Source organism: Falco naumanni, chromosome 3, assembly GCF_017639655.2.
Source record: "Falco naumanni isolate bFalNau1 chromosome 3, bFalNau1.pat, whole genome shotgun sequence".
Lineage (NCBI taxonomy): Eukaryota > Metazoa > Chordata > Aves > Falconiformes > Falconidae > Falco > Falco naumanni.
The window spans coordinates 102,233,953-102,256,573 of record NC_054056.1 but is presented as its reverse complement, the minus strand read 5'-3'; the positions used below and the strand labels follow the sequence as shown (position 1 = coordinate 102,256,573).

The 22,621-nt window shown below is 43.9% G+C and overlaps 1 protein-coding gene across 5 annotated transcripts in view; it reads left to right on the top strand.

Annotated features, from left to right (window-relative positions):
* Positions 1-555: 555 nt before the first annotated feature.
* The window catches only part of ENPP2 (ectonucleotide pyrophosphatase/phosphodiesterase 2), a 77,284-nt gene continuing 55,218 nt past the window's right edge, over positions 556-22,621 (top strand). For 2 of the 5 annotated variants that reach the window (XM_040586300.1, XM_040586299.1), the window contains exons 1-2: positions 17,261-17,453; positions 17,752-17,854. In XM_040586300.1, coding sequence (XP_040442234.1) covers positions 17,421-17,453; positions 17,752-17,854 — 136 coding nt within the window. In that variant the 5' untranslated portion in view covers positions 17,261-17,420. Of the gene's footprint in view, positions 778-17,187; positions 17,454-17,751; positions 17,855-22,621 lie in introns of those variants that run through there. The other 3 variants (XM_040586297.1, XM_040586298.1, XM_040586301.1) reach the window with 3 other exon arrangements.

Here is a 22,621-nt window from a genome sequence, read left to right as displayed (position 1 = left end):
CTTAAAATCACAGTTAAAATAATAACAATAAAAAAATAATTCGCTCCAATCCATTAAAAATCCAAAGGCTTTGTTGTTCTTATCTGGGTGCATAAATTAAAAAATTATATACACTCTAGCAAAGGTGACCTGAGCTTGGAAGCAGCTTGTAGGCTGGCTCAGGACACAGGCTTGGAAGTTAGGGTGCTCTGGTTTTGTAGTTAAACTCCTAAAAGCAGAGAAAAGCACTCCAGTTAGCAGATTCTGGTGAAGGACTTTGAAAAGTGAAGAAAGTAATCCTATCCATTACTGAATAGCTCTATTAAATGGTCAGAAAGAGCTTGGCACCACCTTGTTATCTGCACATGACCTCTCCTGAGGCATCTGTTGCAAACAAATAAAAAAGCAAAGAGAGAAAAAAAAAAAAAAGATTAAGCAAGAACTACAGATCGCTGCATTTGAAAGCAGGGCTTCAGGACAGGGACACTTTCCATAGAGTCATTTCAGGCAAAGGTCACATGTGTGCATATAAAATCATTCCTGAAAGCAGTGCCTTTGTCCCCCAGTTGTCTCCCAATGGAGCCATTGTCCCGCCGGGGCAGCTGGCACCCTGACTTCAGCCACGCTGCATCAGGAGCCCAGGCCCAGGGCAGCCAGGCAGCCCCCTGGGAGCCGGCCCGGGGCCAAGGCAGCCCGCGACCTCCTCGGGCAGGAGCATCTGCTGGGAGCCACTGCCAGGGCTGGGGCAAAGCGAAGTTTCCACATCAAGCTTCAGTCATGGAGAAAAAAGACCCATTGGTACGGTAGGCGCATCTTCCCTCCCCTTCTACACCGTGTGTTTTTCTGGCTTGTTAAAGTAGTCTTAAATAAATACAATTACAAGCAAAGTCAGGCTATGAAGTAGCATGAATGTGTTTTTGCCAAGTGCAACTTGGATAGCGATTTGGCAAATTGGAAATCCTTTCAATGTGCATTCAGGAACGATGTTGGAAGTGCTCTGATTCATAAGTAGAGTAGAAAGTATTATTTAATGCATGGAGAAGAAAATATTTTAGTATTTTAAAGACCATGTTTTGCTTTCTGACGACATCTTCTCTCTTAACCTTTTTAATGTAAACTGCCTTTCATATATATTGTTACCTTCTAGCAATGTTAGAATTGGCATCCAGCACAGACACAAGGAAAATATCATTTTGTTTGTATTTATCTCCTACAATATTAATATTATGCAAGTGCATAATTATGAATTTAAAACTCCCACGTTACTTGGCTTTTGATTTACATTAAAATTTCTAGGGCCTGGAGCTTCACTGGTAAAGTCCTGGGCTTAAAAGCAATCTGTCTAAATAAGGTTCCTATTACAGGCACGTACGTCTATTTAAACCTTTTTCTTCAGAGGCAATGTATGGATTTCTTTGATCAGGGCAGTAACACCTCAAGGATCTGTAATTTTTTTCATAACTCCCTATGCCACAAATGTAAAGTGCTGATTAGAGAGGCAAGTTGATAAGGAGTTAATAAAACAGTGCATGCCTTGTAGTTCCCATCCATATGGTTGGACTCATAATGGCTTTGATTGCTCTGATTTTGAAGTATTAATCATTGGGTCCCTCTTTTGAGTCTCCTTTGCTTCTGATTTGTTTAGATTTTAATTGTGATTTGCTTCTAATTACTACTGATCTATGTAAGCTTCCTGTCAGCATGCATCAGTGCTGTGCAGGCTGCTCCTTATTGCCACCACATCTGTGATGGAAATGCTGAGCTCTGCATGTCGAAGCTGGGTGCTGACTTGTCAGATTCAACAAAAATGGGGAAATGGGACACTTCTGTTGCAAAGCAGGTTTAAAGACTGCATTACTGGAGCGGTGTCAAGGCTCTGCCTGCAGCTTCCACGAGCGCTCTAGCCCTCCACACTGGATGCATGGTGGGGAGGTGGGCTGGGGGCTCACAGAGAGCACTGGCTGTGCCTGGTGGGGTGGGAGAGATAGCAGGGGGCTGCCTGTACCTAAAAGAAAGAAGAGGCTAACTCTGCCTCTAACACTGGTCACCCACAGGTGACCTGCTGAACTGTTCAGGGACAGCTATGGACATTTTTAGGTTCAGAAAGAGCTTCTCATGAAGTCCAAGGTTGTAGAAATGTTTCATCCTAGGAGGCTGACCTGTATAGGATGTTAAGGAAACAAAGGCAGTGCTCCATTTGTGTAGCAATATTTATTCTACAAAATCTTGCCTTCTTTCAGAGGATGTAATATGATGGTTAAACTATGAGTTTGAAGTCATTGTAGCAGGGAGGTGTCCAATTATTCGTTAAGAATGCCAGCTGAGTTTGAATGCCAGCTACCTAAAGATATTTTAGCATCATTCTTGAAAGGTGTAGCTGTTAATAACAGCGCTCACATAGCCACTTTTCCAGAAGGATGCCAAATGTAATCCTTTGACATTAGCTGAACTGGAAGTGGAGGTAATGAGTATTTCTGAGAGACGAATGAAAGGTGGCGGCATGAGACTGCTCCTGGCAGCACTGGGGCCAGCAGCACCTTGTCCAAATTCCAGTGCATTGTTGTAAGTGCTTTTTTATGGCTCTTTACCAAATTAATGGGTCACTTATGGAAATAAAGCAAAACCTGTTACTGCTGACACAGGTGTAACACAAACTGGTTTTCATGTGCTTGCAAAGATCCAGCATCCTTGACCTCTGCCACACCTTGTGGGACAGGGGCTTTTGGACCTCCCTGTGCCTCTCTCCCCATGCCACTAGCACCAGCCCAGCTGAGATGCACCCTCCCTTGGGCTCATCACTGGGTGAGATGACGACTATGTTTGCAGGGTGTCAGACCAAATGATCTCACAAGCTTTCTTTGTCTCAAAATGCGTGAAACTGTGTCTGCTCCATGCATTTAGAGTAAAGGAAAACAGGGTCACTGTCACTTTGGTACACAAAAAAATGTAAATATAGAAATAAATACATACGGGTTCTGTTGGCATTGGAGAACTATTTCACTGTTGTGAACTGTTTAAATTCCACGAGAAAGTTTCACTGTAAATGGTCATTTGTCCTAGCCAGCTTCATACTTTGAAGTGTTGAAGTGAAAAATTGCTTATAAGTCCCAGTTACTAGTACTGTACATGAAAAAAATTGGATGAAAAGAGAATAAAAATACAAAGTAGTAGCAGGTATGCTCAGCTTCTGTCTTCTTGCCCTGAGCCAGACAGAGCTTTTTGCCTGTTGCTGATGGACCTTCCTTACATCTATGACTGGGAGATAAATTGTGTCCTCAGGTGCCTCCTCTTCAAATACAATTCCTGTCCATCCACTCTCTCATTTCTGTGGGAAACTTCACGCCCTCCTTTCACTCTTTTTATTGGGAAATACCTCAGAAGTTTAATCTATAAGCTTTCTCATTTGTTTATCTAATTTCATAATATCTTGTAGAGATTTTTTAGTAGGAAGCTGTGGTGGGTTGACCTTGGCTGGCTGCCAGATGCCCACCCAGCTGCCTTCTCATTCCCCCTCCTCAACAGGACCAGGAGAGAAAACAGGATGAAAAAGCTCATGGATTGAGATAAAGACGGGGAGGTCACTTAGCAATTAGCACCATGGGCAAAACAGACCTGTCCTGGGGAAAATGGGCTCAATTTATTGCCAATTACAATAGACTTTGGACAGTGAGAAGCAAAGACAGAATTAGAACCTTTCTTTCCCCTTTCTCCAGGCTCCGCGCCAGATTCCTCCACCTCCTCCCCACCACCCCAGGCAGCATGGGGGGTGGTGATCCATCCATAACCATCCATAACCCCCTCTCGGCTGCTCCTTCCTCCTCACATGTCCCGCTGCCCCACCCTGCGCCCCCTCCATGAGCCGCAGTCCTTCAGGATAAACACGCTCCGCTGAGGTGTTTTCCATGGGCTGACAGGGGATCTCCACTCCAGGGCCTGGAGGACCCCCTTCCCCTCCTTCTTCATGACCATAGTGTCTGCAAAGCTGTTCCTCACACTTTTCCCTTCACTCTTCACTACGTGCACTGTGTTTTTTCACCCTTTCTTCAATACATTTTACCAGAGGTGCCACAGCGGGGCCGCTGGAGCCGGCTGGGACCGGCTGGGACCAGCGTGGGGCAGCCTTGGCCTCTCCTCACAGAGGCCCCCACAGCCCCACCGCCACCCCGTACAGAAGCCTTAAACCTTGACCTCATGTCTACGAAAATAATGCACAATTGTACATGTTTCTGGACTCTCACCCTCTGATCTTCTGTTTTCACGTAAGTTTTGGCTATTTAAAGGTTTTTAACCTGAAAGCCTTTTAATTTTGGAAGTCACCTCTGGCTTTGCTATTACTGGCTTCTTCACCGGCTTTCTCTCTCTTTTTTCCCCCCAGAAGTTCTTAGGAACTCATCGTTGACCATAACCTTATTTTTCCCTCCCATGTCATGGTGTAATTCCATCATTTGTGGAACAGGGCCAGAGTTATTCCTGTCATTCTTCTCCTGAAACCCTCCCTCCCACGGCAGCTACCCGCCATCCCCATTACTGCCATTTCCCGCTTTATTCTCCTCACAGCTCTTTCATTTCTTCCTGCATGTTGTTAAATGGCACGTCCAGCTGAGGTCCTTCCCCTCATCCCTGTGGTGCTCAAAGAACTTGGGATATATGAACTGTCCTGGGTAGTACCACTTTGTTTGTATGAGCTTTTTGATCTAATACCAAATTTCAAGTTTCTGGCTTAATACCAGCACGTGCCCAGCCGCAGGCAGCTGTAGGGATGAGGGTGCTTCCTGGGCTGCCAGCTACATGTGCATTAGCCAGGGCTAACCCATGAGGAGATGTTCCCAGGCAGGTCCATACACTTGTGTTTACACACAAACCAACCCACCAGGTCATTCTTTTGCTAGACATGGATAACTTGCAAGTGGGAAATGTGTGGACCTGAAGAAAAGATGATTTTATTGTTCTGTCTGTGCTGTAGCAAATAGTTGGTCAGCAAAAATGTTGATCAGTACGGGCAGGACTTTGCACGGACTCCACAGGGAATCACTCCAGGTTTTACGGAGAGCCCTGTGCAAACCTGGGTCAGGATTTGAACACTTCCCTCAGCACTTTGCAAACAGCATAACAAAGCAGAGAGGAGGAATACAGCCTAGGGACACCCTGTCCCAGGCCCTGTGTTTTCAATGACTTGACTCCAGCAGCTCAGCTCTGCAGAACTGCTCCAGACTGCCCCATTTAAGTGGGAGTCCTTGAGGCAGGATGAGATTTTGATGCTGCAGGATGCACGAGAGTTCCTGACAAATAGCAATAAAAAGGGCAAAGACAACAAAGTGAATTTCATGGAAGAAGTTACTATCTGCAGAATTTTTGTTCACCTGCTGTATAATTCCCCTTGCAGAAGCACCTTTTTAATCATATTAGCTGTATGTCCCTGGTGCTGTTGATGAATGTGATGTCTTGAAAACCTTTTCTGGCTGTGGCAGGAGAATAGGGAAATAGGCAAAGGGTTGGTGCTGGACCTGGGACAGCATGGTGGTGAGGGACACGTGTTGTGGCAGCAGCAGGGGGTCTGGGGAATCAGCCCTGCACCAAATTCAGTGTCGGGGGCTACCAACGCTGGGATGGAGAAACTCTTGATTGCAACTGCAGGGGCTGTAACAAACTGCTGTCCCTCTGGCTGCACCAGGCAGGGGGCTGGTATGTCAGCATCCACCTCGCATGTCAGTGGGATGCTGCGAATAGGCCAAAGGTGGCCCAGCCCTCATCTGTGTCAGGATCAGTGAAGGATCTTGGGTGCAATACTTCAACGACTTCATAGGCTGTATAAAGAGAAAATACGGTATGGTTCAGCCATCTTTGTAAAAAGAAGAATATGAGTTTGTGGTTGCAGTCTGGTACCTGTAACAGGTGACATTGGAAGCATGTGGCTCAGCCCAGGTGAGTTACAGCTTCCTCAGTCATCCTGGGCATTCCTCAAAGGCTCTCTTTGCACCCCTAAAAGGAATTTTGGCTGAGAAGATAAAAAACATCCCGTGGATGAAAATATGGCCACTACAAGGGGATGAGGAAAAAAGCCCTACTGATGAAACAATACTTTGTAAATAATTTAAGTTGCTCTCACCTGTAAAGGCTTGCTTTCCTTTCTTTCCAAGCTGAGGCAGCACAGCTAAGGTGGCAGTGAGGACAACAGGCAAACTCCAGGCAAGGTCACCCCTCAGGCTGGGACAGAGGGAAGGGATTGCTGTTATAAAATTGGATGAAATTCCATTGGAGCTGATGGCCCTTCAATCAGGGTAAATGTAAGAAGCCCTTAAGTGCCTCTTGGATATCCAAAACAATAGGATTCCTTTCCCGGCTCAGGGAAACAGCATTTTTTTGTACATTCTTTGTAAACGATAGGATTGTACCAAAGAATCACTTGATGCCACAGCCTAAGTCCTCTCTTAAAGGAAACAGCCTGAAGGGTCCCAATCTCGGCTGGCTGCCAAGTCCAAACAGATTCATTGCTCAGGTCATTTGTGCTTGACCACATAAATTCAATGCACCTAAATAGGCTCTATTTTTTTTATGTCCCTTAACATATATTGGAAATGTGCGATAAAGTATTACTGAAACAAAGCATTAACAGTAGAGCAGAGATCACAAGGAAGATTTCCTTCCACAAAGCCTCTCAACAGAGGGAACAAGATTCCCTTTTGAATCTCTAAAGAATCTCCAGAGCTCTGTTCTCCAGATATATATTGTCTCTTTTCACACCCAACACTAAGATGTCTTCTTTTGCCCTTCCATTGCTCTGCCCAGCCAGCCCAGTATTCCCCACAGATGGCAGGAGATGACTGTGACAGTCATCAGATATTGGGTGCCCTTCATCTACCATGCTGTCCTGGCAGTTGCTGCTGGCAGCATCAGGCCTGGCTTATTGGCTGAAGCTGTCACCTCTCCAAAAGCCTCCCACACATTTGCCCTGTGCCCTCCGTCCTGCAGTCTGGCTGTACTTCCACCTGCCCTTATACAATGGGGCTTTGGGGTTGGCTTACTTGTTTTATATATAATGTGTCAGAGTAGGAAGCTACGGAACCAGAAGCTTTCCTAGTGTCATTTTTTTATTTCAACACCTTCCAAACCCATGCTGTATTATCTGCAGAATCAAGCAGATGCTTCAGCAGGCTTAGGCTGCCTATAAGGAGGGATATGAACATGAGGTTATACTCCGATACTCATTTTCAAAACAGCTGTCATGGATTAAGCTACCACAGAGGAAGCTTGTGTGTGCTCCTGCTCTGACCTGGTGCGAAGTGAACCCAGTTCACCCCAGGAGCAGGGGTGCTGCTCCTCCTGTGCTGACTTCAGGTGCCACTTGAAGATATTGCTGCTCCTTGCCTGTTTCCATCATCCATCCTGGTGTCTTTACCCAAAGTGTGTTGGGTTTGGTTTTGTTTTTTTTAAAGGGTGATTTAATCATGGTGTTCCTCAGCACCAGGCTAGAGGAAGATCACCCAGGCAGCGAAGCTACCATGGTCAGTGTGGTGCAGAGCAGGGGGAGAAGCAGCCAGGGTGGGCAACACCTGGAAGGATAAAATATTGAGTTTGCACACCTGAGCAGGGACAGCAGGTACCAGAGGCCTTTCCTTCAGCTGGCAAAGATATTGCTGAGAAAAGGAGGTGTCTACTCTCCTCACCAACGTGGTAGTTTACTCAAGTCCTAAAAAAACATGGGTTGGATCAGACATTGCTTTCAAAGGTGTTTGGTTGCAGCGTCTTGGGAAGGGGTAGCTGGAGAAGGGGTAGCAATGGGCAGTGAAAGGACGCTCAGTTAAATAGTCCCAGCTGTTTTGCAAGCTTTCTGTGGATGCCCAGGAACATCTGTCTCTCCTCTGAGAAACTTCAACAAATGTAATTTCAAGCTGACTTTAGTCTTGTCTGCTGTGAAGAAAAGATTCACTGGGATGGGGAGCTTTCTGTGAAGGCTGAATGAAGCAGAGCTGCTTTTGTTTTACAGCAGTCAGCAACCATTAAACAGAGGAAGTGATTCCTCCTGAAAATATTGTATTGCTAGATGAAAAAAAAAGATGAGTTAAAACTTAACTCAGTAAGATTATTTGCTTTAAAATAATGAAGAAATCTATTCATATTTAAGTGGCCAGAGCTTCCCTACAGTCTACTTGTTTAATCCATTAAAAAAAAATTTCTTACTCCTTTCCAAAGATTTATGCTGAAAAAGTGAAAAAAGTATTTACATCAATAATAGCCCTGATAATCCTTACGAAAACCCATGATAGCACAGAGTTGTGTATTTTTGACTTCTAGCACTTTTCCTTAATTTTTTTCTTAATATTGCATTCCTACAGAGCTTGAAATCTATTCAGTTATGATAGCGGGTTTTTTAAAAAAGTAATCCAGCAATGGATCACATTGTTTTGTTGCTGAAATGTTGCTTATACTTTTCTCACCCGTAGAAAACAGGGAGTACTGTTCCAACAGGATGTTTTTCCCTTTGTTACTTATATTTGTCATCTTTGCACTTGGCTGTAATCAGAAAAAAAAGCTGGCATTCGACTGAAATGGTGGTGACACGGTTCAACTTAGGAAAATTTGTGATGCTTGGAAAGTAGCCCACTGGTCCAAAATGACCTAAAAAGTAATATGCCCTTGTATTAGGCTTTTGTGCTTTGTCATTAAAACAGGCAGCAGCAGATGCATGTTAAGAAATGCAGAGGGCTGGGTGTATGCTGCAGTGAAACTGCTCCCCTGGAAGGAGCAGTGAGCGGTGGGGGAAGAGAAGAGCTTGTCTGTGCTCTGCCCTCTGCCCCCCTGGCCACAGGATGCTGCTTATTTATGGTACCTGGCTTGGGGTTCAGAAGCAGTAGCAGTTTGCAGCTCACTGTATCTCACAGATGCATTGCTTCCTGGGCTGAGGACCAGAGCAGGGAACTCATCCAACTTCAAAACCTGTCAAAGGAAGGGAATTTTTCAACCTGTTTTGACTCACGTCGTGGCCCTAGGAATGGTTGGTTGGGGTGAGAAGGATGGAAGTGATGGCAAGGATGAGCCAGTCTGCCAGGGCTGCTGGTAGACGCTTGGTATCTGGACTCTGCTGTCTGGTTTTATTTCTGTTCTGAAGGAAAATCCAGTTATTTCCAAGTTAATCACATACCCCACCCCACTTATAGCTTGTGTAAGCTATAAAGATGGAACTTTCAACTATGAGACAAATTAGTAACCCAAAAAGGAGTTGCAGATGGGGCTAAGTTTGTGACAGTATTAGCTGTGTCTTCATTTTATGCATTTTTCTTTGAGCAAAAGCCTGTACATTTCCTATTGTATCCTCCTCCACTTAAGTGTTCACAGGGCCACTCGGTGAATCAGATCAGGCAGCTTAGGCAGCTTTTAATAATTGTTACTCTTCTTTTTCAGAGGATGTTTCTTCATCAGCTGTCCTGATTTCTTCAGGATTTTTTTTAATAGAGGATTTCCTTCTCTTTATCCTGGACTGATTGCATTTAGTGGTGCAGTCTTGCAGTCCTTATGCAAATAAAACTCTGTACTTGAATCGAACTTGTGTTCATGTGAAGTAGGTTCAAGCCCCAGAAGGCCTTCGGCTCTTTTTGTTTGTCTTAACTGCGACACTACCACAGCCTGTTTTATGTTCATGCATTCATTTACCATGCCAAAAAAAGCTTTCCTAGGTGCAGTCACCGTAACAGCAGCCAGTTCTTGTCTTGACATGCCTCCTTATGCATAGAAGCAGGAGGAAAATATGCCCACATGAAGGCATGGCCCTGCTCGTCGTAGGAGAACCCTGTTTCCAGCCTGACCCCACTTTGCTTTTTCCCCAGAAGTATTGTTGCTGCAGAGCATGGATGTCCAAAGCCTCAGCTGCAGGCAAGTTGAGAACAGTATTCCTAGTGATATATCTCTTTAAACTGACATCAAATAGGGTTTTGCTGTTTAGAAAATATCAGTGGGGTTTTTTAGATTAACAAGAAGAAAAATACTAATTAAAATACTTCTTTCTTGATCCAAGTGCCAAAAATGTGTTTGGTTTTTTTGTTGTTGTTTTTGTTGTTTTGTTGTGTTTTTTTTTTAAAAAAAGGCATTTCAAACAAACAAACAGAAACTCTTATTTGGCAAAGAAAACAAACTTAAAGTAAACAAAACAGAATTAATTATATCCACATTCTACTTGTAGGGAAGAGATTAGCACTTGGAAATTTTTTAATCATATCCAAGCCTTGAGCTTGAAAAGCATGCCAAAATAGATTTTGGGCTAAGGGCAAATGTGATTAAGTATGAGAGGTATGCTGCAGGATAATTGTAGAAGTCCCCACAAGAAGTTTTATACACAGGAAATTAGAAGCTAATATTCTATTGAGAAAGGTTCAGACATGGTAAAGGATATACACACAAGTTACACAGAGGAACAAAGAATATGATCTGAAGTCTAGAAAATCTGCTTTATTGCACCTTTAAGTAGTTTTCCCATCTTTCTTTGTTGTTTCCTCTTTTAGCTTTAACTAATGGGTTCTAAAGGGTTAAGCTTTTTGTGAGACAGAATAGGTTGTACCACTTGTAAAATTCAAATAAATTAACAGTGATTATGTGTGGCACATGGAAGGTACCGTGCAAGGCCTTTGAGACCTCTAGACTACCGTTAGGGGGTAGATGCATTATTTTCACACCAGTGAAGCCTACAGCTCTTTAAAAAAGATGGATGTAAAGCTGTTAGTGGGCACCTGTGACACCTGTCACCATCTCAAGCAGCAGAAAGCAAAGATGAAGACATACTTAGCCTCTCTTGAGTTGCATTGAAAACACATATGGGCTCTTTTGCTCTGTGTTTCACTCATTCATACCTTCCACGGAGAAGTGATTTTTCATCACAGAACAGTTTTTATTCTGCAGCATGCTAGAATTTTTATATATTATTATCTTAAGAAATATTCTGGACTCAGTGCATTTTAGTGAAGTATTTGTGCTGCTTCATAATAGTAATATTGTCCAGAAACCTAACTGGGAAGATGTCAATTTCTTTGAAGATGATAAAGGTATACACATATTTGGGCTAGCGTTAATGCTGTTGCTGTCACGCATGTGGTTCACAGGGAGAGGTGTAATGCCCTGTATTGGAGCAGATGGTCTATTAGCTCTCATACTCCTGTGAGAAAAGAGGCAGGCATTCAGGCACGCAAAGCTTTCTTCAGGTTACTGAAAACTTCTCCCCTTTTTCCAGCTAACCTAGCTGTTCTGATAAAAGACGTGATCTCACTTATAAGCCTTGCTCTGCTTGTGTTGCAGGCAGAAATGGTACTTGCACGTGTGCTTAAGCTAAGGTCCCTCCACAGGCATCCAAGCCAGCTTCATGAGCTGCAGTGCTATTACCAAATCCACAGCCCTCATTTAGCCACTGGAGCTGTTGTATCTGATATAGGGTGTGGGAGAATTTTCTCTCCTGCATTACCTCCTCCTTTTTTTCACCAGATTACTCGTGGATTTCAGTCCTCAGCCCAGTAAGCATGCAAATGTTTTACATGAGTAAAGCAGAGACTGGGACTCAGGTCCTCCCTTGTCTGGTGGTTCCTCTTCTCTCTCTGGGTAGGCAGAGCATGTAGGCTCAGTTTCTGACAGGCATGCACCCAATGCACTTGTTTTTTGTGCGGACGCAATTTGTTAGTCGTCCTGGGAGGTTGAGGCAGGGAGGGATGTAATGTGCTTTGCTGTTGACGTGCTTTGCTGGTCATACTCAGTGAGGTTTGGGCTGGATCTGGATGCTCACCTCCTAGGCCTGTGAACCCTTCAGGCATTATGTAGGGTGCTCAGAAATGCTGATGGGCTTATAGATGCCTAAGGGACTTGGTGCCTCAGGGGTTGGGTTGCAGGAAACTGCAATTTTGAAGGCTTTAATTTTTCTGTGATCATCCCTGGGGGTCTGGCACCCCTTTATGGATCTTTCTGGCCAAGAAAGTCATCCTTAGCACACTCTTCCGGTGCATGAGGCACTATGGTTTGCATACCTTTTCCTTCAGGGTTGTGATGAGCAGACAGATAATTGGTGACTGTTCCTCAAGCCTCAAGCTGGTGTCAGGTGGTGTTTCGAGGCACTGTGGTGAGAAGGGTGTACTTCCATAAGCACAGCCTGGTTTGTGGGTCTTCGCAGTCTCATCGAGTAGCTGTGGGCATGGTGGTGCAGCTCCTCAGCAGTCAGTCCTATGCCCTCTGCCAGGAAGATTGCCTCCTTGACAAAATGCAGCTTTTATGAGTGTAAGAACAAGAGATACTTGCAGAAGCTGCTGCAACTCTCACAACATGTCCCACAGCCCAAGGAAGGGACAGTCTGACCCTTGTCTATGCTAACAGCTTCTTTTTCTCTATATCCTGCCTACTCCTTTAAAGCATCCATGCAAACATCTGCGTCCTCTCCTACCCCTTATGATCAGATTGTAATTTTTAGTTTCCAAGACAGCTTGCCAGCCATTTGAAATCTATCACTTGCTGAAGTGTTTCCATCAGGTAAAGAGGACTTCTCAGTGACCATTTTGGGGTCTTCAGTGGTACTCCTACAAGCTGAGCAGATACAGGTCCCTCGTACTTCAGCAAGTGTATTTTCCTCCTGCATACCCAGGCTGCGCAATCATGTTTCTGAGACTCCTGCATGTGGCTATAGCCTGGATCCTGGGCTGATCTCTGCTGAGGGACTGCTCATTACACATCATCACCCTGCTGCACTGATGCTTACTCTTCTCACTTCTCTTTTTGTCATCAGACTGCTGCCCTTTGCTGGCTTTGTTGTCCTTTTGAAGTCCTTGCCCTCACACTCGCCTCCCCTTCATTCTCTGTCTTATCAGTCACTGCACTGGCCAAGTGCCAAAGATATTTGGTTTTTATCTATAAAGTCCTATAAAAATATGGTTTAAAGTCCTTTATACATAAAGGAATCAGCTCTTCTTGTTATGCTGTGCCTCTTTGCTTTTGCTAAAAAGCCTCAGGGTGTTTTCAGCAAGGTACTCACATCTTCCTGTGTTCACTTCAGCTGCTGGAAGCTTATTTGGCTTCACAGTGCTTGCATCTGAGGAGGCTTTATGTAGACCCTGCTCAAATTTCTATAATTTATCAAAAGGTTTTGTTCTTTGAAATGCTACTTCATGTACCCAGCTAACTGTTTTTCTCAGCCACATCTATACGTGGAAGCTGTCTTTGAGAGGGTGAAAGCTCTGGGACACTTTGGAGAAGTCATTTACTTTTCTGCTTTTCATGCTGCTGTCAAGCATACTGGAGGCTTTCATCCTGCCGCACCACCCACCACCCACCCCCCACTCACCTGATGTGGCTGCATCCAGCATCCAGTGCAAAGTGGAGCTGAGTAGCTAAAAAGGCTTATTTCTTTAGAGCCTACTGTATCCCCAAACTCTAACTGTGCCAATATACTTGATTTTTCTGCATTTTCTCAGTTTTATCTAAGACTGTAAATACTGCCTTTCTTATATTAACTCTGTGGAATAGTCTATAACACCATTTCTCACAACATTCTCCTGGATAAGCTGGCTTCTCATGGCTTGGATTGGTGTACTGTTCACTAGGTAAAAAACTGGCTGGATGGCTGAGCCCAAAATGTGGTGGTGCATGGAGTTACATCCAGTTGGTGGCTGGTCACAAGTGGTGTTCCCCAGGGCTCAGCACTACAGCCAGTCCTTTACTGATGATCTGGATGAGGGAATCGAGTACACCTTCAGTAAGTTTGAAGTTGACACCAAGTTGGGTAGGGAGTGTTGATCTGCTTGGGAGCAGGAAGGTTCTGCAGAAGGATCTGGGCAGGCTGGGACTGATGGGCCAAGGCCAATTGTGTGAGGTTCCACAGGGAGAAGTGCTGGGTCCTGCGCTTGGGTCACAACAACCCCGCGCAATGCTACAGGCTTGGGCAAGAAGGGCTGGAAAACTGCCTGGTGGAAAAGGATCTGGAGGTGTTGGTTGACAGCCGGCTGGGCATGAGCCAGCAGTGTGCCCAGGTGGCCCAGGAGACCAATGGCATCCTGGCTTGTATTGGAAATCGTGTGGGCAGCAGGACAAGGGCAGTGACCGTCCCCCTGTACTTGTCACTGGTGAGGCGGCACCTGGAACCCTGTGTTCGGTTCTGGGCCCCTCACTGCAGGGGGGACACGGAGGGGCTGGAGCGTGTCCAGAGACGGGCAACGGGGCTGGGGAAGGGTCTGGGGCACAAGTCTGATGGGGAGCGGCTGAGGGAGCTAGGGGTGTTCAGCCTGGAGAGGAGGAGGCTCTGGGGGACGTTAGTGCTCCCTACAAGTACCTGACCGGGGGCTGTAGGCAGGGGGACGTCGGTCTCTTCTCCCAAGTAACAAGTGATGGGACAAGAGGAAATGGCCTCAAGTAGCACCAGGGGAGGTTTAGATTGGATATTAGGAAAAATCTTTTCACGGAAAGGGTGGTCAAGCATTGGAACAGGCTGCCCAGGGAGGTGGTGGAATTACCGTCTCTGGAGGTGTTTAAAAAATGCCTAGATGTGGCACTTAGGGACATGGTTCAGTGGTGGACTTGGCAGTGCTGGATAACGGTTGGACTCGATGACCTTAAAGATCTTTTCCAACCTAAACGATTCTGTGATTCTTATGAATGGTTTTAACTGTGGAGCCGTTATGAACTTCTCATGTAAGGTGCCACCTAGTGGCTGGTTGAAAGTTCTTCATCCTGAGTTTAATAATAATCAGTACGATTATATAAGCCATAAAAGCCAAAGGCCTATTCTTATACACAGTAACTGATGAAGAGGCATTTCATACTCTGTTGACCTTGTTAAAATTCCTTTTTAATGATTTCTTTTAAATCCTAAAACTTGCACTGCTCCACTGCATTCTTGGGCTGGGAATACGTTATTTCAGCTTTAGTCTTTTCTGATGAATAAAATGGCAAATAATTGCTAAAAAAGTTAATTTCCAGTGATCCCAGCAGCGAAATTTTGCCTGAACAAAATTATTAGACCTTGTTTATGCTAATAAGTTTCTTCAGCATCTGTGGGGTGGCTTCAGGCAGTATCCTTGTGACAAAAAGATGATTGTACATCTGAGTATGCGGTCAGTTCAGAGCTACTGGAGAATGCGTCTTACATAACACATATGAAAAAGATTAGCAGCTTCAGAGTCGTCATCATCTATAGTTCTAAAGGATATTACAAAGGAGGTTAATGATTAAAATATACTTGTAGCATGGACTAGGAAACATAAAATGAGCTCCTCCTTTTATGTAAAATTGTGCAGTTTACAAGCTCCAGAGAGGTTACATGAATGGAAAAATGAAATATGTGTTTTCAAATCAGCAGAAGTCATCCATGATGCTGTATTTTTCTGGTATTGTTTCTTGCTTTATATTTCTGGGTGGCCATTTCTAACTTATGTAGGAACTTTCTTTCAAAACAACTGAACACCTGTGTGTTGGGAAGATAGGCAGGTACAGCTAAGCTCAACATCTCTGACAATGAGGCTGGACGTACTGGGCCTCAAATTGGCCTGTATTGGTTTGTGCACTCAAAATTGGCCACCAGACTTGAAAATTCAGTTGTGTTTTGCCTGGGTCACTGAGAGACCTCAGGGTCCCAGGCTGGAGAAGAGCTTGGGCTGCTGATTCCCATGTTTTGCCCATGAAATTATGAACTTCATTAGCTGAGATACATAGGCAATACCTTTGAGTGATTTTATTTACGACACCTTTGGTTTCCCTTTTGCTGCTGTCACACACTGCTGTACTTACCTAGTGCTTGGGGGTGAAGTTATTTAATCACAGGATATGCCAGACACTAAGGGTGAAGAATTACTTTTCTCTAGACCTGTATGCACAGGTTTTTTGCTAGAAAAATACTGCCTATTGCAACCTATTTCATTTTCAACCCATCTAGTGATGAAGAGAAAGTTAGAAGATGGGTCTTAACTTCACAGTCCTGGTCTGTGCAAGGGAAAGGAATACAGTGTCCTGGTGTAGCTAAGATGTAGGTCTTTTCAGGCTAGCTAACATTTCCCTGAGCCTTGCAGCTCAAAGATGCAGCTGCACGATAGAGCCACTTTTGGTTAAGAAACTGCATAACTTAGGATCAGCTCCTAGCAAAGGCTGGCAGGCTGATAAGATGTGGCTAGCAAAGAAAAGGGCTTTTTAGCCTCTGCCCTGTAAAGCTGCATGGTGGGACCAGAGAGATATTGCAGCAGGTAAAAGGTACATCTAAACAAAGCTCAAAATTGTACATGTTTAATATCACAAGACAGTTTAAAGAAAACTGCACACTGTTTCTTAATGCCAGTATAGAATATGGGACAGGACCCAAGGGAACCTCAAAGGGCTAATGAACCTTGACTCTGTCCCTTTAAATGTCATTGTTAGTAAATAGTTTAATGAAAGAAGCTTTCATCAGGGAAAAAAAGTGGCGAACTACACTGGTAAATAATTTGCCTTGGCAAGTAATATTTAAGCCACTGATTCGAACTGTAATTCTGCTCAACATTATCATTTTGCTTTGTAAATAGAAGTGCTTATCCAAACAGCCGAGCCCTCTGTTGTTGTTGATGAAAATGGGAAAATGTGGGGCAGAGGGAATGTGTCACATCCCTTCCTTTCTGGAAGTCTGCGGTTTCCAGCTATTCAGATAAAACTGCTTGTGTTTCCATCGATCTGAGCCTTGCACTGCAACAGCAGCGCAGCAGAACAGCGTTGAAAGATAACCCCCTTTGAAGGTGTCCCCAGTTTGGGTTTGTTTGTTGTTTGGGTTTTGGTTTTTTTTTTTTTTTTTTTTTTGGGGGGGGGGGGGGGGGGGGATAGGGCGTGTGTGTCCCTCATCTGTGACACAGCTAGAAACTTCAGGAGCACCCTTGGAGGAGACCAGCACCCAAGCTCCCTAAAGCTACCGGGCTGCCGCCAGGCCAGCAGCGGGGCTCCGCTGGCCCCGTGCGCCGAGCCCACCGCGCTGCGACGCTGGGTGACACTGGAGGGTGGCAGCGGGGTATTTTCGTGCCGCAGCCCCGAGTGAGCTTCCCCTCCCTACTTCTCCGAGCCAGATGGAGACGCATTTGGTTTCTCTTTTAACCATGTTACTTTTGCGAGGAGAATAAAATGAGCAGGACCAGCTATTGGCCGCAGCAGCATAAGAAAGCCCTGCTTTGCCAGGGGAAACCACATAAAAGCGTGCATGCGTGCGCGCGCGCGTGTGTGTGTGTATGTGTGTGTGTGTGTGTGTGTTTGGGGGGAGGGCGCAGCGAGGGATGATGCCTGGAGCTTCTTGCACGCGGAGCTGCGATTTGTGAGCGAAACATGATGAAATCACCCCCTGGACAAATCACACGAGCCTGTCAACCTCACCAGGTGGGATTACTTGTAGCTAAAAGCCCGAACTCCCAGAGCAAACAGCTCTGTGCTCACTATAAAGAAAAGGCGACGGTGCTGCGTAGGCTTTTCAAGAATTCTCTAGCATGGCTAAGAAGGGCTGCCTCCACTCGCACCAGGTACGGGAGGAGAGGAGCGTGTTTGCTTTTAAAGGAGGAGTAGTCCGTCTCTCCTGAATAAGTTCCTACAAAAAGGAACGTTTCAGCTTCAGAAAGAGCTGTTTTATTCAGAAACCCCTTCTGGTTTGTGTTACTCTCCAGCGGTGACGCTGTCAGCTGCTGCTCCAGTGATGGGAACTGCAGTGCTGGGGAGCTCCAATGTACAGAGGACCATCTCTGCCCCTTTAATTGTAATGCTCTTAGCTCGAAAGTCCTGCTTTTTGCCCGGTTTGCTTACTTTGCTGTTTTACTTTTGCAGGTTATATCTTTATTTGCTTTTGCCTTTGGAGTAAATGTCTGCATGGGATTTACGACAAATCGATTTAGGAGATCTGAAGAATGGGATGAGGGCCCCCTCTCAGGTACAGTAACGGACGTAAATTGTACATCGCAATACCCTGATGTTATATACTGTGGTTAGAAACCACTCCTACTCTAAAACAGTAGTTTGCTTGTTCCTTTTCCCTCTAGGATATAGGGAAGGATAAATAACTCGGCAAGCCCGAGTCAGTTGACCTTTGGGACTCACCTATAGGTCTCCTATTTACTTAAACTTTTGCTCTGAGTGCATGTGACTATGGAAAATCTAGCTTATTTTAGGACTGAGCACTGTCAGTCTCACAGAGATCGGGCTCGTCAGCTTGTACACCGCACCGTTTCCTTCTAGAGCCAAGAGAAACTCCCCGATGGGTTTAAGGGTACTGGCTTTATTCTGGTAGCTATTGAAGCGGTTTCTAGAAACTTGATTAATGCTTTCAAGAGGCGCTGGTGAGAAAAGCTTTTGGGATTTCTGTGGCTCCTGAGGTCATGCTGGTTTGTGAACAGTAGACGGCAGACATCTGACGGCAGAGAGGGCCAGGCAGTGGAGAGGGCCAGGCAGTGGAGAGCAGGTGTTCGCCCAGATGTGCTGTCGCCCAGTTCTCTGTTTTTCTTTCGCCTCTTACTTTTTTTTTCTTCGGAGGAAAGCAAGAACATGCCACAGAAAAGACCGTTGTTTGTGTTCTGTGGCAGTATAGGTTTTGTGAGCTCAGGCATAGTCCAAGTGGAAAAACATATAACATGGAAAACTAGTCTTTTTTTCTTAAAAAGAAAGAAAGAAAAAAAAAAGTAAGTAAGCAAGCTTGACTTGTGTCTCTATTCGTTCCTTTGGCAGGAGAAAGGAAACCTGTGGTGATTGACTTAGAGCTAGTTAATATAACTGAAGTGAAAGGGTTTCATTTGCAATGCCCATCTGTAAGGATAGCTTGTGAATGTTAATTATAAAATAATTTACTGTGGCCAGAGTTTGTTGTGTTCCTGACAGCGTACCTGTGTCCTTCTCCCACTCTGTCTTTCACAGGAGTTGGTGTCTAATCACAGCTACAATCAGGGCTGCTCATAACTGAGCAGAGGCATTTTAGGTAATCAGAAAGTTAGTGGCTGTTGCTTTTGATCTTCATGTAACAGAAATAAATGCTTTTCAAGCAAATTTATTTTACTGTTTTTATCTTCTAGTACGGTAACTGTAGAGAAGTCGTGTAGTGTGTGTAATAGTGACATGAAAGATTTGTATTTCATGTCTTCCAACACCTGGCTGCCAGATGTTTTACTTTCTCGCTAGTGACCACATAGGCTTCAGGGCAGGGCTGCCCAGTTGATTTTTACTGAAGTCCCAAAGGTCTGATATTGGGGGCCCATTGCAACTCATCAGTGCCAACTCTGCTCAGCCAGCCAGCACTGTTCAGTGCCACCAGGGTGGGGATCGGTAACTGCGTGATGTTTCCAGTAGTAGGAGGTTCATCTCAGCATTACATAAAAACAGGATGAAATACAGGATGTCTTGTAAGAGGGCAGGAGATGGGTTACTTTTGGTTGTCTGTTGAGAATTCGCTTACAGGTGGGATTGGACTGACACCTGACATTGAAGTAGTCCATTCCAGGGTGCAACAATGAGGGAGTTTTGTCCCTTCAGTGTTTATGCAGCTTGGTTACTTCTGTTGCAGTAAAATAAATAAATAAATAAACAAACTAAAAAAAAATTTTAAAAAGGATAACAAAGAATAAGTATTATAGCCACATATGTCTAAAGGAGAAAATAAAAAGTTATGCTAGAGATGCTTTTCTTAACAAACTAAAAGCACTGTGATCAAAGAACCTATTTAGGCTCTCTTAATTGCATGACTTCCAGTTATATTTCATCAGAAGTCCAGTGCAATTAAATATCCAGAATGGAATACTAGTATAAATACTTTTCCAACTTCATTCTGCCTTGGCTTATGTATTTCCAAGTTTCTTGGTGTTTAGAGCTAATTAGTTTAGATTGAAAAAAACACTCTACAGATCTTTACTGCACAGACTAATTTTTCAGTTCTCCAGAGGTTGCATCATGATTCCAAGCAAATTTCAGTTTTCATCTAGCATAGAACTCCTCTACAAGTCAAAACCAACATTTTCTCCCTAGTCCCTTATAAATGTATGTCAAAGAAGTACCATCATGCCTAAAAAAAAAATCCCTCTTGTTCTCTTTTTACAGAGTACAGACATATAAGCATTTATACATTTGAGATGTTTAATATTTGTACTCAACAAATTATTTAATTGAATTTTTTTTTTTTTGCTTAAAATTTCTAAAAGACATTAGAGGACCAAAGTTCCCCTTTTTTTGCCCATAACTTGGCCTTTGTAAGCTACTTGCTTAAGGAGCTTTTTAGGCATCTTTGTAAGCACTTCCAGGGAAAATGGCCTTAGTAGTCTCTTGAAGCATGTTCTTTGGTGATGATAGCTTAAATTTTGGAAGGAGAAACACTGACATTTTTCTGTCCTTTCTCACTAGATTTTTAAGCAATTCATTAAAAATGGAGTCACATCTCTCTTGTACTAGAACAGTTAGGATGTGGGGTTTTTACTTTATTTTTAAATAATAAAGTAAATTTGACTTCTCATTGAAATTTTACTCATTGCAATGGCATTCTGCAGAAATGACATGCAAGTTCATAATATGAATATTATCTAGCAAAACTGGTGTTTGGTTGATCCATATAGGTTCCATAGAGGATCCATGGGATCCAAACCGGCAAATTCTTACCAGGCAGTTGCCTTCCTGTAACGACTATGTAAGCATGTCTGTGTTGCGTAATCCTATGACTGAAATAGTACTGTAAGCAAATTATTATTTTTTAAAAAAATATTGGAATCAGATAGAATCAGAGCAAATAGTTTCATATGGCACTTTCCAAGGTAAATATAGCATATTTACTATGGAGATGTAATAACCTCCATGGACTGAATCAGAAAGGCACTATTGCCCTATGTAACTTCTCTCTCTAACCTGTGATATAAAAGACAATTCTTAGATTGTTGTTTTGAGCTTAGCTGGCCAAAAAAGAATGCATGGAAAAGGTTGTGAGAAGCTTTATGAATCAAATAAGGAGGGGAGGATCTTCATGTTAAGGTTCCTCTGCGTTCTGCATGGTCTGACTGCAGGAGCTGTAGAGGGATGCAGGAATTTCAAAAAGGATATTGAAATTGTGTAAGTTTGTTTTGTACAGGGTTTTCTATTAATTTGGAAATGCTCACCAGGGATGGAGCCTCTCATGGTATATTTTCAAAGTATTCTGCATGCACCAGTACCCATGCCATGGCATTGTGCACGACCTGAAAATCATGGTCTGGCTGCAAAGGCAAGGTCAAACATGATAAACAAATGAACAATCTTAATACATTCAGAGATCAGAGAAGTTAAATCAAGTCCTCTTTTGTGTTGCTGTATGGAGAGTGTCCTACATTGACTGAGGAGCTGTGACTTGAATTTGCTAAGTAACTTGGGATAATTTGTCATGTCAGTAATAAAGTGGCTGTCAAGAAATGTGCAAAAATAACAGACAAGGTAGCTAGGCTAAACTTTTCTTACATGAAATGGAAACCCTACTTGCAGTTATAGAAGATGGAGCTAGAGGGGACCTTGACCAGCTATGTAGACCTTCTGTATACCTGGAGACATGGTCAGTTATTACTGAAGTGCTCCTGACAGATCTTGGTCTAACCTGTTCTTCAAAATCTCCAAGATCAGAGATTGCACAGCCTTGGTGGGCAATTTGTTCCAGTGGTTTTCAGATAAAGCTGCTCTTTACAACAGCTAGACATTCCTTGGGCTGTAGTTGACTCTGTCCCTTATGTAATCTGCAGCCAGATTTACACCTTCTTTTTCCTAAATGCATGTTGACATGTGGTTTTTGACCTTCTCAAATGATCTCCCCCTCATCCCTTTGAAGTGAAGAAGGCAATGGCAGTGTAAGGGATATATAGTGTATGCTAGTATGTAGTACCTTTTGGGTCCATAATACCTTTGATTTGCAGCTTACTGGATCTGTGATTATATTTACTAGCTTCCAAAATGGAAAGTAGTAGAAGAGATTAAATAACATGGAAATATTATTTAGTAACAGATCTCCAGAAGCATTTGGCAGGAAGCAGCTGTTGTTAAGAATAAGGAACAAGATTTTGTATCTCTGAAAATTTGGACATTATCATGCTTTGAAACAATTCTTTTGTGATTAATTTCTAATATAGCTTTGTGGCCTATTATATGAGCAAAGAAAACACAGATCCATGTGTCGCCAGCATAGATATGTGATCTTTAGCTCCTTCGAACTCCAGACAGCCAAAATATTGATGTCTCATAAAGAGCTTTCTTGCAGGGTATATACCTATAGAGTGAAACTTTGTGTGTATGATGTTACTTGCTCTGAGCATTACTGACCTAATTGGGGGGGGGGGGGGGGGGGAAAAGCAGAGACACGGTTGCCTGCTACTACCTTTTCCAGCAGGCATATGAAGGTCCCTTGCCACTGCCATGATCCATGACTGCAGCTGTGGTAGGTTTGGGTTTCTTGCCCATTATCTTGCTGTAGGGTTGGTTTGCTGTCAGGTTTGCTCCCTGAAGTGGTTTATGCTGATGTCCAGCCAGTGTCAGTGCCACTCCAAGGGAAGTGGCAGAGCAGTAGTGCTGGGGATGGGAGCTGGTGGGTTATTGCCTACTACAATGTCACCTCCAAACTTCCCCTTCATCTTCTTTTCCATTCATTCTCCTGGGATAACGTCATCTTGTTTGGAAAGAGATTTCCCCTCAGTTTGTGGAGACTAAATTTTCA